The 16067-nt window shown below is 45.1% G+C and overlaps 1 protein-coding gene across 1 annotated transcript; it reads right to left on the bottom strand.

Annotated features, from left to right (window-relative positions):
* Window positions 1-237: 237 nt before the first annotated feature.
* Window positions 238-15806, bottom strand: ldah (lipid droplet associated hydrolase). Its single transcript, XM_061743929.1, has 7 exons — window positions 15673-15806; window positions 8413-8577; window positions 7074-7208; window positions 6799-6965; window positions 4830-5070; window positions 4434-4516; window positions 238-2021 (listed from the first exon to the last, which is right to left on the bottom strand). The coding sequence occupies exons 2-7, from the start codon at window positions 8567-8569 to the stop codon at window positions 1833-1835; spliced, it is 972 nt and encodes a 323-aa protein (XP_061599913.1). The 5' UTR covers window positions 8570-8577; window positions 15673-15806; the 3' UTR covers window positions 238-1832.
* Between the last annotated feature and the right edge of the window lie 261 nt (window positions 15807-16067).

The following is a 16067-nucleotide window of genomic DNA, read 5'->3' as shown; positions in this document are numbered from 1 at the left end:
GAGAGGAGTCGGGACTAGAGGAGTCGGGAGGAGAGGAGTCGGGAGGAGAGGAGTCGGGAGTGGTTGTGGGTCAGGTTGTGGTTGAAGGTTGATCCTGAAGTTTCTGCTCCGGTCTGAAGCTACAGTTCTAATCAGGGACCTGATGAACTCAGCCCAGCAGGTACAGACAAAGATTCACTGAAAAGCTCCAACCAGCATGAAACAGTAAAAACCTCAAAAAACACACCAACAGCAGCTGAGCAAATTTATTATATTAAATATACAATTATAAAATAGGAATAATAAGTACATTTCCAGGTGCTGCAAGCAGAAACCAGATAGTTCATGAGGGTGCGGTCAAAGGCTGCTGGACCTCAACATTAACACCATAAACATTTATTAAAAGTGTTGTCATCACTTCCATTGTTTGATTACTGAAGACTGTGGTTGTGAAAGTGAACCAGTGCAGTGTTTGGTTGGATGTGTTTGCAGTATAACCCGGTTCTGGTCCAGGGTCTTCACCTCTGGGGGCACACTGAGCTCTCAGAGGAGGGTGTTACAGCCGTGGCAGCTGCAGTTCCTGTTCTCGGTTCTGAAGACGTTTATTCAAGAGTTACCGTGAGCTGGACAACCACATCTATACCACCAAACATTTATTACAAACTAAAGACAAATGTACTACTACTGTCATCTGAGAGAACAAACACACCATTTCACCCGGGGAGCAGTTAGGGTGAAGGGCCTGGCTTCATCCTGGTTACCATGGTTACCATTCTGGGGCTTGAACCAAGACCAGACTACCACTCCTCATCACCATCACAAACCTTTACTTTTACTGCCTCATTTAGAACAGAAAGTCTGATATCATTTAAAATCCTATTCTCATAAAAATGTGCGGATGCTTGAGGTAACGCTTCTTTGCACGTCTGTAGAAGACACTTAATAAGTTTAGTCATATTCATCATATTCCAACAGGTTTTGACAGTTTTGAAGTCTTCAGGGGTTTTTCGGGGGTCATGTTCTGGTCCCTGGAAAGATCCAACTTGTGTTGTAATAGACACTATATGAAGAAAACTGAATTGATCCGTTCTGATTTTTTATGTTAATTTAATATATTGCTGTTTTTAGTAGCAGTGACAGACTCTGCCCCCTCCGACAGGCTCCGCCCCCTTGTGACCTCATCAGGACTGAAGCAGAAGTTCTGTTTCATCCGGCTTCATAGACAAATAGAGCTGCGTATCATCAGCATAACAATGAAAGTGTATGCCGTGATTCTGGATTATACTTCCCAATGGCTGCATGTATAAACTGAACAAGATTGGACCTAGCACTGAACCCTGCGGAACACCATAACAGACCCTTGACTGTTCTGAAGAAACCTCATGTACATGAACAAACTGGAACCTGTCAGATAGATATGATTTAAACCAACGTAGAGCTGTCCCTTTAATCCCAACAACATGCTCTAACCTTAGAGAACCTGTGGATGATGTCAGAGGGATTACCAGCTCTATATCCCGTCTGGGGCTCCTTCGCCCTCAGATCAGCAAAGGAACTGGTGGGGGTGTCATGGCTGGATCTACAAGAACTTCCAGCAAAAGCTCAGCCCTGTCTGGCACGTTCCATCAGTCATCAAAAATCAGAATCTTGATTAAAAAAACTGCAAACTTCATGGAGGAGATGTTTGCACATTTAATAATTACGCACGCGCGTAATTATGACTGGCAAAATCAGGTTCTTTGAAGTCATAGCTGTTAAATTAGGAAATTATATCAAATACATTTCTTTTTTTTTTGCTTCATTTTTGAAAACTTCCAGCCTTTCCTGGAGAAGTGGAAGTTGGTTGACAGAGCTTATGTGTTTAAGGCCCCATGAATCCATTCCACCAGCAGCTTGGCGACTTGCTGGGCCGAGTCCAGGACGAACGCGTGCCGGAAACCTTTCTCACACAGTCTGACGTCTCCGTGAGGGAAGTCCTGCTTCATGTCCTGGAAATACTTCACAGGACACCAGTGGTCCGTCGCTCCGTAGTAGAATAAGAGCTGGAAACATGGACACAGCACATCACTACATACACAACACAACCATACTTGGATAAGTTACGTTAATCAGCTCTTCACTAGCAGCTAGTGACGTTAGCTCTTCACTAGCAGCTAGTGACGTTAATCAGCTCTTCACTAGCAGCTAGTGACGTTAGCTCTTCACTAGCAGCTAGTGACGTTAATCAGCTCTTCACTAGCAGCTAGTGACGTTAGCTCTTCACTAGCAGCTAGTGACGGTAGCTCTTCACTAGCAGCTAGTGACGTTAATCAGCTCTTCACTAGCAGTTAGTGACGTTAATCAGCTCTTCACTAGCAGCTAGTGACGTTAGCTCTTCACTAGCAGCTAGTGACGTTAATCAGCTCTTCACTAGCAGCTAGTGACGTTAGCTCTTCACTAGCAGCTAGTGACGGTAGCTCTTCACTAGCAGCTAGTGACGTTAATCAGCTCTTCACTAACAGCTAGTTACGTTAATCAGCTCTTCACTAGCAGCTAGTTACGTTAATCAGCTCTTCACTAGCAGCTAGTGACGTTAATCAGCTCTTCACTAGCAGCTAGTGACGTTAATAAGCTCTTCACTAGCAGCTAGTGACGTGAATCAGCTCTTCACTAGCAGCTAGTGACGTTAGCACTTCACTAGCAGTTAGTGACGTTAATCAGCTATTCACTAGCAGCTAGTGACGTTAATCAGCTCTTCACTAGCAGCTAGTGACGTTAATCAGCTCTTCACTAGCAGCTAGTTACGTTAATCAGCTCTTCACTAGCAGCTAGTGACGTTAATCAGCTCTTCACTAGCAGCTAGTGACGTTGTAAGCTCTTCACTAGCAGCTAGTGACGTGAATCAGCTCTTCACTAGCAGCTAGTGACGTTAGCACTTCACTAGCAGTTAGTGACGTTAATCAGCTATTCACTAGCAGCTAGTGACGTTAATCAGCTCTTCACTAGCAGCTAGTGACGTTAATCAGCTCTCCACTAGCAGCTAGTGACGTTAATCAGCTCTTCACTAGCAGCTAGTGACGTTAATCAGCTCTCCACTAGCAGCTAGTGACGTTAATCAGCTCTTCACTAGCAGCTAGTGACGTTAGCTCTTCACTAGCAGCTAGTGACGTTAGCTCTTCACTAGCAGCTAGTGACGTTAATCAGCTCTTCACTAGCAGCTAGTTACGTTAATCAGCTCTTCACTAGCAGCTAGTTACGTTAATCAGCTCTTCACTAGCAGCTAGTGACGTTAATCAGCTCTTCACTAGCAGCTAGTGACGTTAATAAGCTCTTCACTAGCAGCTAGTGACGTGAATCAGCTCTTCACTAGCAGCTAGTGACGTTAGCACTTCACTAGCAGTTAGTGACGTTAATCAGCTCTTCACTAGCAGTTAGTGACGTTAATCAGCTCTTCACTAGCAGCTAGTGACGTTAATCAGCTCTTCACTAGCAGCTAGTGACGTTAATAAACTCTTCACTGGCAGCTAGTGACGTTAATCAGCTCTTCACTAGCAGCTAGTGACGTTAATCAGCTCTTCACTAGCAGCTAGTGACGTTAATCAGCTCTTCACTAGCAGCTAGTGACGTTAATCAGCTCTTCACTAGCAGCTAGTGACGTTAATCAGCTCTTCACTAGCAGCTAGTGACGTTAATCAGCTCTTAAATAGCAGCTAGTGACGTTAATCAGCTCTTCACTAGCAGCTAGTGACGTTAATCAGCTCTTCACTAGCAGCTAGTGACGTTAATCAGCTCTTCACTAGCAGCTAGTGACGTTAATCAGCTCTTCACTAGCAGCTAGTGACGTTAATCAGCTCTTCACTAGCAGCTAGTGACGTTAATCAGCTCTTAAATAGCAGTTAGTGACGTTAATCAGCTCTTCACTAGCAGCTAGTGACGTTAGCTCTTCACTAGCAGCTAGTGACGTTAGCTCTTCACTAGCAGCTAGTGACGTTAGCTCTTCACTAGCAGTTAGTGACGTTAATCAGCTCTTCACTAGCAGCTAGTGACGTTAGCTCTTCACTAGCAGCTAGTGACGTTAATCAGCTCTTCACTAGCAGCTAGTGACGTTAATCAGCTCTTCACTAGCAGCTAGTGACGTTAGCTCTTCACTAGCAGCTAGTGACGTTAATCAGCTCTTCACTAGCAGCTAGTGACGTTAATCAGCTCTTCACTAGCAGCTAGTGACGTTAATCAGCTCTTCACTAGCAGCTAGTGACGTTAGCTCTTCACTAGCAGCTAGTGACGTTAGCTCTTCACTAGCAGCTAGTGACGTTAGCTCTTCACTAGCAGCTAGTGACGTTAATCAGCTCTTCACTAGCAGCTAGTGACGTTAATCAGCTATTCACTAGCAGCTAGTGACGTTAATCAGCTCTTCACTAGCAGCTAGTGACGTTAATCAGCTCTTCACTAGCAGCTAGTGAGGCCGGGGTCTTTACCTTGTCCAGGTGTTTCCTGATGGTTGGATTGTCTCTCTCAAGGACGGTCCTCATCTCCTGACCCCCCAGGTACATGGAATTGGCTGTAAACAAACATCATAAAGCTGAAACCAGTATCACAGCAGTAGTATTATTTACTTTTTCAGATTTGATACAAACCTTGTAAGATTCATTATAGTTACTACTGTTATTGTTGTAACCTGGTTAAACCTTTGCCTCGTCATATTCGTAATAATATTTGCCTCGTGATATTCTTTATTAACCGGAATATTCTTATACAACGCTCCACATTGGTTCTGGTAGGACGGCTAGGGTTTGGATCCTGACCTGTGGTGCCCAGTGTTTGCATGAACGAGTCCAAATAAACGCGTTCATGACGACCGTCATCACACCCACCGGCACAGTCTCCACTGAGCAGCTCCACCGTGGGCTGGACGATGCTCCGGTCCAGGGAGGGAATCCCGCTGAACAGCAGTCTGATCAGAGCGGCCCGGGCCGTCTCTGGCAGCAGAGAGAGCAGGAAGACGGGCAGGTAGGCCAGGTACCGCAGCTGACACAGCACCGGCGTCATCACCCGGCCCTGGGGGGTCTGGGCCATCCGCTCGATGGTGGGGAACAGCAGGACGGCCCGCAGCACCTGCACGGACAACACAGGGAGCAAGAGAACAGAACCACCCTGAGACGAGACCTTCAAATCTCAACCCCAAGATCCAGTCAGGATTCAGACCAGAAACAGGCCCAGAGACCAGAAACAGGCCCAGAGACCTGGGGCCAGATTCACAAAACGAGAAAGAAAGAAAGAAAAAAAATCTTCTCAAGTGTAATTTTTTTCTTAAGTTCAGTCTTAAGAATAAAAAAGGGAAGAAGTCATATTCTCCAAAAAAGTTCTTAAGTATTTTCTCAACTTTCTTCTTAAGTTTCTTCTTAAGAAAAAAATTAAGAATAAATGGTATTCTTGAAATAAAAGTTCTCAAATTTGTTCTTGACTTTTTTCTTAACTTTAAGACAACCTTGACCTGTCTTAAAATTTCTTCTGTGAAAAGATAATAATAATAATAATAATAATAATAATAATAATAATAATAATAATAATAATAATAAGCCTCTAAAATCACCTTTTTCAACACATTTTAGACACGTTTAGACTAGTAGGTCATAGTTTGAGGATATACTTTGTAATTAATTACACAAAGAGCCTGTTAACTGTTTGTTAGCATGTTAGTTAGCGTGGTATGTTAATTATTATTAATTTTCCCCAATAGTATTTTTTTTCTCACATTAATCTCATCCACCAGAACCTTGAAAAGTTCCTGCATCTCTTTTTCTCCTTCTCCATGTTTAGTGAGTGACTGACGGTTAAGACCAAACTACCTATTTATATAATATATATATGTATAAATGTTGTTTGTTGGCGCGTGCAATGCAATGACATATTTTAAGAAGTTCTTAAGTAGGAAAAATAAGAAATTCGTAAGAAATGACGGTTCTTAAGAAAATATTGAGGAATTGCACTTAAGAACTTTCTTATGAATTTCTTAATTTTAGATCTTAAGACATTTCTTAAGATCGTTCTTAAGAACATATTGGGTGAATCTGGCCCCTGGTGTCTGTGCTGGTCCAGTTCCACCTCAGACCGGTTTAACGGGCCCCGCTCCCCCTCCGAGCCGTCCAGGACACCCCCACCCTGCTCCTCCTCATCTCCAACACCCACCCTGAGCTCAGGACTCCTCCTCATCATCTCCATCACCCACCCTGAGCTCAGGACTCCTCCTCCTCCTCATCTCCAACACCCACCCTGAGCTCAGGACTCCTCATCATCATCATCATCTCCAACACCCACCCTGAGCTCAGGACTCATCCTCATCATCTCCAACACCCACCCTGCTCCTGCTCCATCTCCAACACCCACCCTGCTCCTGCTCCATCTCCAACACCCACCCTGAGCTCAGGACTCCTCCTCATCATCTCCAACACCCACCCTGAGCTCAGGACTCCTCCTCATCATCTCCAACACCCACCCTGAGCTCAGGACTCCTCCTCATCATCTCCAACACCCACCCTGAGCTCAGGACTCCTCCTCATCATCTCCAACACCCACCCTGAGCTCAGGACTCCTCCTCATCATCTCCAACACCCACCCTGAGCTCAGGACTCCTCCTCCTCATCATCTCCAACACCCACCCTGAGCTCAGGACTCCTCCTCCTCCTCATCATGTCCAACACCCACCCTGAGCTCAGGACTCCTCCTCCTCATCATCTCCAACACCCACCCTGAGCTCAGGACTCCTCCTCCTCCTCATCATGTCCAACACCCACCCTGAGCTCAGGACTCCTCCTCCTCCTCCTCATCATGTCCAACACCCACCCTGAGCTCAGGACTCCTCCTCATCATCTCCAGGATCACGTAGCAGCCGATGGAGTGTCCCACCAGGACCAGGGCGGTTCCTCTGGGGACGCTGGTCCTGACGAAGGTAAGCTTGTGCTGGATCTGTCCGTCCAGGCCGAACACGTCCTCCACGGCGGCCGAGGCGTCTGCACACACAAACAACCGTTTACAGTACCAGGACCGGGTCCTGAACCGGGTCCAGGACCGGGTCCTGAAGGCCGTGGTGGGTCCAGGTCTCAGGTCTCCGTCCTCACCTTCCACCATGTCCATGGACTCGGGCGGTGCACAGTGGCCGGCGTGGCTGACGGCCCACACAGGGTACCGGGCTCCCAGCAGGCCGTACAGCGCCTGCATGAAGGTTCTGTAGAAGCCCACCAGGCCGGGGTTACCTGAGGACACGGTAAGGTGAGGAAGGTCCTTGATTATCCACACTCCCACAAACCCTTTAATGCTGATAAAGCAGCCAGTCCCAGCCTGGCCTGGAGACAGACATGAGAGACAGCTCCAGGAGCTGCAGCCCCAGACCTGCACTTCCTCTCCTGACCACTAGGACCGGGTCGGCCTTCACTCACGTCCATGGAACATGTTCAACCTTCCAGCAGGACCCCGAGCAGGACCCCGAGCAGGACCCCGAGCAGGACCCCGAGCAGGACCCCGAGCAGGACCCCGAGCAGGACCCCGAGCAGATCCTGCACCTGAGCATCTTCCCTTCAGACCCATGCAGGACTCCAGGACCAGGACCGCCTGGCTGAGGGCCTGGAGGGCGAGCCAGCCCTGCTGGTCTTCACCTCCACCCACAACCACTTCATATTAAGCAGTAACCCTGATTTAAGAAGAGCTCCGCCCTGCAGAGCTGGGGGGGGTTAAAGGTCGGACTGACCCTCTAAAGTCACTCACGCTTGACAGAGAGTGTGTTTACATGGGAAATTTAATTCCTCTTTAGTTCAGAATTAAAATTGAATCCAATTTAAAATGAGTAAAAATGACCATTTAAACACCTAATTCCAAATAAAAATGGCCGAATTAAACTTAATTCTGAAGTAAGTGGCTGGTTTATTCTGATTTTAAATCTGAATAGAATAATTCCAGATCATATAAACACTCATTCCTCTTTAAATTAATTCCGGTCTTTCTTTCTGCTCGTTCCCTCGCCCGTCTGTCTCCATGATCTTATATTGCGCTGGGCTGGTTTTCCAAACAAAGTTTCAAGATGCAGCAGCAGTAAACGCTGGTCAAGAGCAGAGACCATTTATTTAATAAATAGAAATAATTAGAAGAACAAATGGAAACAGGAAACATAAAAATTGTGAGCTTTTCAAAGTTGTAGTGGCTAAGTTAGTTTTTCTTCCGGTAGTTTAACTTCCGGTCCCCCCCCTATCCAATCAGAACCTTCCCAACCCCCAGACCTGGAGAGGAATTGGAGAAAGACCATCAAACGTGTTTTCCATGGAAACCTCCATTCTGAATTACTATTTCCATGTAAACTGGAAGGAAAATACTTTAATTGGGAATAATTAATTCAGAATTAAAACCATCATGTAACCGTGGCCAGACTGGTATCTGGACCACCGACCCGGCTCTGGTCCAACTCACCCGGGATGATGAGAAACAGAACTGTGTGTTCAGGTTGTAGGTGGGAGGGGCCACATTTCAGCACCTCCGTGACGGCTCCACAGCAGTACAGGAACTCTGTCCGCGGGCCGTCCCCCGGGCTGTCCCCCGGGCCGTCCCGCAGGTCTGTCCTGTCCATCCCAGCAGCTGCGGGGACAGAACCACGTCAGCGCCCACAATGCTAAGAGTTCAGGTCTATCAGGAGACGTCACGGCGGCTCATCCTTTCCGTTTTATGGGGTTCGTGACTTTCTCACACAAACGTGCAAGCAGAGCCGTCTGGGAGATTTGCAAGGCAAGGAAATGGTCGGGGGGGGGGCTCTCGTTCGGATCGGATCGGGTGTCCATATACGCAATTTTAACTCTCCAATTAGCAAAATACTGGATACAAACACATACACACGTTTCATTATGAAGCATTGCATTGACAAAACATGACAAGTCAAGATATTTTTTATAGTAATGCCTGTTTATTACAACATTGTTCACACAAAAATAATCTTACATGAATCAAATCAGCCTGTTACTGAGAGCGACTTATATATTAGTGACATTATTAGTGACATAGGGGCCTAACTCAACTGACATTATATAGTGTGTGATTCATTCCAGTTCTACACTAAACAAAATCGCCCCATAAGTTAACACATTAACAACATGCTTATGCATACAAGTCGTAATCTTCTCAAATTATAGAGGCTAAATAAATTAAAATGAAAAACATGTGTCTGGACTGTCTCAGGGCGGGGACCCACGGCTGCTTGAGACCCGGTCGGATCAGTGATTTTTGTAACAAATTTATCAAACGAGCCTTTCAGAGAGGCATTAAACTCTTCCATTTTCTTTAGTTTTTTTCTTTTTTCATCCCCTGATGGAAATTTCCTGATTCTGTCTCGTTCTCTGGACATTGTGTGACAGTTTGTTCCAACTCCACCGTCTGGATCAGAGCACCTTGTGTCTGCGCTTGGTCTGATCAGTTGTATTGAACAACAGACACGCGCATCATTGCACATATATTTATTGATATGCACAGACTAGTACACATTTAGGTCTGTAATGGAACGTGACTGTTGATATTTATAAGGGAAAGAAGGAAAAAAAAACGAGAGAAAAAAAAAAAAAGGCCCATAGGCCCCGTGCGGTGGCACGGTTCCACACCGCTTGGGCGGCCCTGTGTGCAAGTTTGTGGCAAAAACATGCTAGCCTTTGCCATGTTACTGGCTAGAAGGCTCATGCTGCTTGAAAGGAAAGACAGCTCTCCAACTTTCAGTCAATGGATCAGAATCTTCTGCACCATCTGACTTTAGAAAAGATCTGATATGTTACAAAAGGCTCAACTTCTATTCTATATGGAAACCAGTTCTAGATCAGGTTGGAAAGATAGATGCCTCAAACATTTACAATGTATAGATATAACCCCTCCCTTTCCCTTTTTTCCTTTTTATTTTTGTACATTTGTTTGTTTTGTTAACTTAATTTGTGTTTTGTTTGTTTGTTTAAAGTGTGGTGGTGCAATGGGGTGGGGTTATGTTGAAATGTATTGAAATGCATGTTGTCATGTGTGTGTGCTGTACTGGAGTCACCAGTAGGTGATGCTGTAAGACTGATAGCATGATGGTTTACAGGAACCTGACGGACTTCAATAAAACTTTATTCAGTTTACCTCACGCTGCCTCACGGTCTGATATATTACATGGGGTCAGAAATTGACTAAAAAGACGGAAAGATGGACCACCAAAGACCTCCGGGGACATTACATTTAGAAGGCAATCTTGCAGAAAGTTGGAGTATGGATACAAAAGTTTGAGATTTATCTCATTGCGAGCGGAATCTCTGAGAAGTCGGAAAAAGTACGATGTGCCACATTTCTTCACGTGGCAGGAGACGATGCTCTCAAGGTATTCAATACTTTTGAGTTTGATGAAGATGTCGATGGACTTGAAGGCTTAAAAGAGCCGTTCAGAAGGAACTGTGAACCACGAAAAAACGTAACGTACCAGAGGCATTTGTTTAATACCAGAGTGCAAGGCAATGCTGAATCCATTGATGTTACATCACAGATCTAAAAAATAAAGCAAGAGACTGTGAATTTGCATATCTGACAGAGTCACTGATCAGAGACAGGATCGTCTGTGGTTTTACAAACAATCAGATCCGAGGCAGATTGCTGAGAGAGCCCGAGCTAACGCTACAAGGAGCTGGTGATATTTGCCGTGCAGCAGAAGTTAGCCGAAGCTTAAAAAGCTACATGAAGAGAATGACGTGCAAGTTCAAAAAATACACAAACAACACAAGCAAAAGAAAGACAGGCCACAAACAAAGAAGGAAAGATCACGTGCAGATTGTGGACGATGCGGGTACAAACATGAAGCAAGACAATGTCCAGCATGTGGTCAAACCTGCAACAAATGTCACCGTAAAAATCACTACGCCAAGATGTGTATGAGTCGCGGACAGACAGATAACCGGCGGACAGTACGAGGTGTTGAATGTGACACAGCAAGTCATGATGAAAATGACATGTTCATTGGGACAGTTCATGTTAATGAAAAAGACAAGCATGTGAACAAAGTGGTTGTAAAAAGTGGCAGAGAGGTCTGGAAAGAGACGGTGAATGTCAAAGGCCAGCCAATCACAGTGATGATAGATACAGGTGCTGACTGTAACGTCATGTCAAAGAGAGAAGTAGAAAAGCTGAAACTCAGTGATGACAAATTGAAAAAGTCAAGCTCCAAGCTAGTGGGCGTTTTTGGACAGAAAGAAAAGCCACTGGGGCAGAAGACCATTAAATGCTTATACAAAGACAAACAGTATGAGATAACATTTCAAGTGATAAAGCAAGAAGTAAAAGCGATACTGGGAGGCGGGTCTAGTGTTGAGCTGGGGATGGTACAAAGGATTTATGGAATGACAAGAAAAATACAGACAGACATGTTGTGTGAATATGAAGATTTATTCACAGGACTAGGCTGTTGCCTGGAAGTCACCGTATTCAAGTAGATCCTGAAGTTTCATCAGTGATACATCCGCCGAGAAAAGTTCCAGTCGCTTTAAAAAAGTACATTGAGAAAGAAGTGAAACGAATGGAAGCCTTGATGTCACAGAGAGACAAACAGCCCACAGGTTGGGTGACCGTGGTGAAACCACACAACATCAGAATATGTCTTGATTTCAAGATTTAAATAAGGCGATAAAAAGAGAACACTATCCTCTCAAGACAGTGGAGGAAGTAGTAGAGAGTAGAAATGCCTAACGCAAAGGTTTTCTCTGTTTTGGATGCCAATCATGGCTACTGGCAGATCCAGCTGGATGAGGAGAGTTTACTTTAGTTTAGTTTAGAGAGCTCCAAACTCTGCACTTTCAACTCACCGTTGGGAAGGTACAGATTTAAGAGACTTCCCTTTGGCATATCCTCAGCGCCAGAAGTCTTTCAGAGATGCTTGGAGAAACATCTAGAAGGACTTGAAGGAGTGGTAAATGTGGTTGATAATATTCTGGTGTGGGGTGAAGACCAAGAGACACATGACAACAGATTGAGAAAGCTACTGGACAGACTGAGAAGCATAAACATGAAACTCAACCAGACATGGGAAAATTGAGAGCCATACAAGGAATACCAGAGTCACGAGACAAAACAGAATTGCAGAGATTCTTGGGAATGGTGCAATATGTCGCCAGATTCATCCCAAATCTCTGGGAAGAGTCTGCACCACTCAGGAGGCGACTGGAAGGAAACACTATCTGGCACTGGGAACACGAACAACTAAAGAGCTTCTCAAGACACTTGTGAGTAACACACCAGTGCTGAAATATTAGGATGTGGAAAAGCCTGTCATACTCTCTGTTGATGCGAGCACAAGTGGTCTGGGAGCAGTAATCTTACAAGGACATCCCATAGCATATGGCTCCAGGTCGCTAACAGATTGTAAAAAACCATATGCTCAAATTGAAAAGGAGCTGCTTGCTATTGTTTTTGGCTGTGAAAGATTTCACCAATACCTGTATGGGAGATCTGTGCAGGTGGAATCGGATCACAAACCCTTGGAGACAATCTTTAAAAAGTCTCTTCACAAGGCCCCAGCCCGGCTGCAGAGGATGTTAATGAGGCTTCAGAAATTAAAGTGACTTACAGGCCTGGCAGAGAAATGCACATCGCAGATGCATTAAGCAGAGCCAGGCTGAAAGATCTCCCAGACGTCACTCAGGAGAAGGAGTTGGAGGTTAGAGGCTACGTAGCCCAACAGCTACCAGGAGAAGGAGTTGGAGGTTAGAGGCTACGTAGCCCAACGGCTACCAGGAGAAGGAGTTGGAGGTTAGAGGCTACGTAGCCCAACGGCTACCAGGAGAAGGAGTTGGAGGTTAGAGGCTACGTAGCCCAACAGCTACCAGGAGAACGAGTTGGAGGTTAGAGGCTACATAGCCCAACGGCTACCAGGAGAAGGAGTTGGAGGTTAGAGGCTACGTAGCCCAACGGCTACCAGGAGAAGGAGTTGGAGGTTAGAGGCTACGTAGCCCAACGGCTACCAGGAGAAGGAGTTGGAGGTTAGAGGCTACGTAGCCCAACGGCTACCAGGAGAAGGAGTTGGAGGTTAGAGGCTACGTAGCCCAACGGCTACCAGGAGAAGGAGTTGGAGGTTAGAGGCTACATAGCCCAACGGCTACCAGGAGAAGGAGTTGGAGGTTAGAGGCTACGTAGCCCAACAGCTACCAGGAGAAGGAGTTGGAGGTTAGAGGCTACGTAGCCCAACAGCTACCAGGAGAAGGAGTTGGAGGTTAGAGGCTACGTAGCCCAACGGCTACCAGGAGAAGGAGTTGGAGGTTAGAGGCTACGTAGCCCAACAGCTACCAGGAGAAGGAGTTGGAGGTTAGAGGCTACGTAGCCCAACAGCTACCAGGAGAAGGAGTTGGAGGTTAGAGGCTACGTAGCCCAACAGCTACCAGGAGAAGGAGTTGGAGGTTAGAGGCTACGTAGCCCAACGGCTACCAGGAGAAGGAGTTGGAGGTTAGAGGCTACGTAGCCCAACAGCTACCAGGAGAAGGAGTTGGAGGTTAGAGGCTACGTAGCCCAACAGCTACCAGGAGAAGGAGTTGGAGGTTAGAGGCTACGTAGCCCAACAGCTACTAGGAGAAGGAGTTGGGGGTGAGCTACATGCTACATAGCCCAACAGCTACAGGAGAAGGAGTTGGAGGTGAGCTACATGCTACGTAGCCCAACAGCTACCAGTTTCAGAGGTTTCAAAGAGGCCACACGACAGGATGACACGCTGAGTCTGCTAATAGCAGAAATACAGGACGGATAGCCAGAGTCAAGGAGACGAGTTCCAGAGGAACTACAACAGTACTGGACTTTCAGAGAACAGTTAGCTACTCTGATGGACTTGTGTTCAAAAATTCAAAACTGATTGTGCCAGTAAAGATGAGAGAAGAGATGTTGGAGAAAATTCATGAATCTCACATGGGAATGGTGAAAAGTAAGGAAAGGGCCAGAGATATCCTATTTTGGCCAGTGATGGCCAAAGAGATTGAAGATGTGACACAGAAATGTGCAGTGTGTAACAAGCACAGAAATCTAAATCCAAGAGAGCCCCTGCTATCATCCAGTCCCAGAGAGAGCTGGGTCAAAGGTGGGAATGGATTTATTCCATTTTAATAATGATGAATACATTCTCTGTGTGGACTACTTTTCCAAGTACCCTGAAATCATAAAATTAAGCGGTACAACAAGCAAACACATCATAACTGCTTTGAAATCTATTTTTGGCAGACATGGTGTGCCTGATGAACTCTTCTCTGATAATGGAAGGCAACTAGTCAGTGCAGAAATGCAGGAGTTTGCAAAAAGCTGGGAGTTCACACATACCACCTCAAGAGTTTCCACAATCAAATGGCCAAGCCGAAAGAGCCATTCAAACAGTGAAACGTCTGCTAAAAAAAGCACAGGACAGTCACACGGACCCATACATTGCTCTTTTAGAGTACAGGAACTCACCACTGAGTGGAGTGAGTTATTCTCCTGCACAGCTTCTGATGGGTAGAAGATTACAAAGCTTCCAGGGTCAAATAGCTGCAGCCCCAAGTCTTCAAACAAGTAAGAAACAGTTTGATAAATAGACAAAACAAGCAGAAAAGCTACTTTGATCGTGGCACGAGGAACCTACCACAAGTGAAAGAAGGAGAAGAGTGATAATCAGACAGAAGAACACGTTGCAACCTGCTGTTATTCTGAACACACATGATAAGCCGAGGTCCTACATTGTTCAGACAGACAAGGACCAAATCTACAGAAGGAATAGAAGACACATTCTGAAAACAAAGGAAAACTGGACCGTAACACAACCAACAGAGACTGACGACAACTTACCTGATCCACCGCAGCTGATGGAAAATGAACAATGTGCAGGAAGAGAAAGTGAACACAGTGAGGATGAGGAGAGACTCTTACCTGAGAAACAGTTTCCTGCAGCAAAGTCACCCTCACCTGCTGTCACACCATGTTGAACAAAACAAATGAGACTGAAAACCACACGTTAGGAGAGGCCAATAAGAGTTCCTCTAAGATTTAAAGAATAAGGACACATGTTAAAAGAAATCTGTTCCAAAATGTTTCTGATGTCCTGTTGAAACGACCTACTAATATGTTTATAGACAACTGTGTTGTGGTTTATAATGTGATATTGGTAGAAACTGAGTTAATAGCTGGAGTACAGATGAGAGAAACAGTTAAGTATGTTAACACATTTTTGTTATGAAACTGAGTTTGTATATTAAAGATGTCGTGTGTGCTGTACTGGAAGTCACCAGTAGGTGGTGCTGTAGGACTGATAGCATGATGGTTTACAGGGACCTGACGGACGTGAATAAAAACTTTATTCAGTTTACCTCACGCTGCCTCACGGTCTAATATATTACACATGTCAAATTGTATCTCGTATGATTTAAAAAAAAACTAATAAAATACTTTGAACAAAAAAAAACGTGCAAGTTTGGAAAAATTGTAAATTAATATTATTTTGTTCTTTTTTGTGGGAATTGAACTTGCTCAAAAACTCTGATTACTAGCTCACCTTTTATTTTGAATTTAAGGTTCAACAGCATGACAGTGTTTAACAGAAAGCTCGCTGTAAGAGGAGTTTCTCCTGCAGGTCAAAGGTAACGGATAAAGGTCTGCACAAACTCATTCACACTGAGAACAGCGACCAACCATTACCGTCCTTAAATTTCTGAAAATAGGAGCACGTTTTACCTGAGAGAAAGCAGGAAATCTGTCGAAATCCGGACACTAGAGCCCAATCCCGATCTACACCCTAAACCCTCAAACCCTGAACCCTCACACAGATCCAATATCCAGGTATCGATCTGTCAGGAGCACTTCCGGCTTCGCTCTGCTGGATTCTGATTGGTTGGTCCAGCGGCTGATGCGTTTACTGACAACGGGAAAATCAGAACTTTAAACAATCGGAATAAAAAACAATAACACTCTCTCACTCACACACACTAGAAAATAGATAAATGTTTTGTGTACTCTTATCATCCCCAAACAAACCACCTTTCTGGGTAAAATTTTACTTTATTAATTATGTGTTGAAAAACAGAAAATGTCAAGTTCTGCAGTAAAAACAACCAGTATATTTTACTTTT

The sequence above is a fragment of the Cololabis saira genome, chromosome 16 (genome assembly GCF_033807715.1).
Source record: "Cololabis saira isolate AMF1-May2022 chromosome 16, fColSai1.1, whole genome shotgun sequence".
Lineage (NCBI taxonomy): Eukaryota > Metazoa > Chordata > Actinopteri > Beloniformes > Belonidae > Cololabis > Cololabis saira.
This window is presented reverse-complemented; position numbering and strand designations above follow the sequence as displayed.

Bases quoted from the DNA above. Each gene is read 5' to 3' on its own strand.
- ldah (XM_061743929.1), bottom strand. From the start codon at position 8,569: ATGGACAGGACAGACCTGCGGGACGGCCCGGGGGACAGCCCGGGGGAC. The intron at 7,209-8,412 runs GTGAGTTGGACC...CCGTGTCCTCAG, and splicing joins TCTGTTTCTCATCATCCCGG to GTAACCCCGGCCTGGTGGGC. The intron at 6,966-7,073 runs GTGAGGACGGAG...TTGTGTGTGCAG, and splicing joins GTCCATGGACATGGTGGAAG to ACGCCTCGGCCGCCGTGGAG.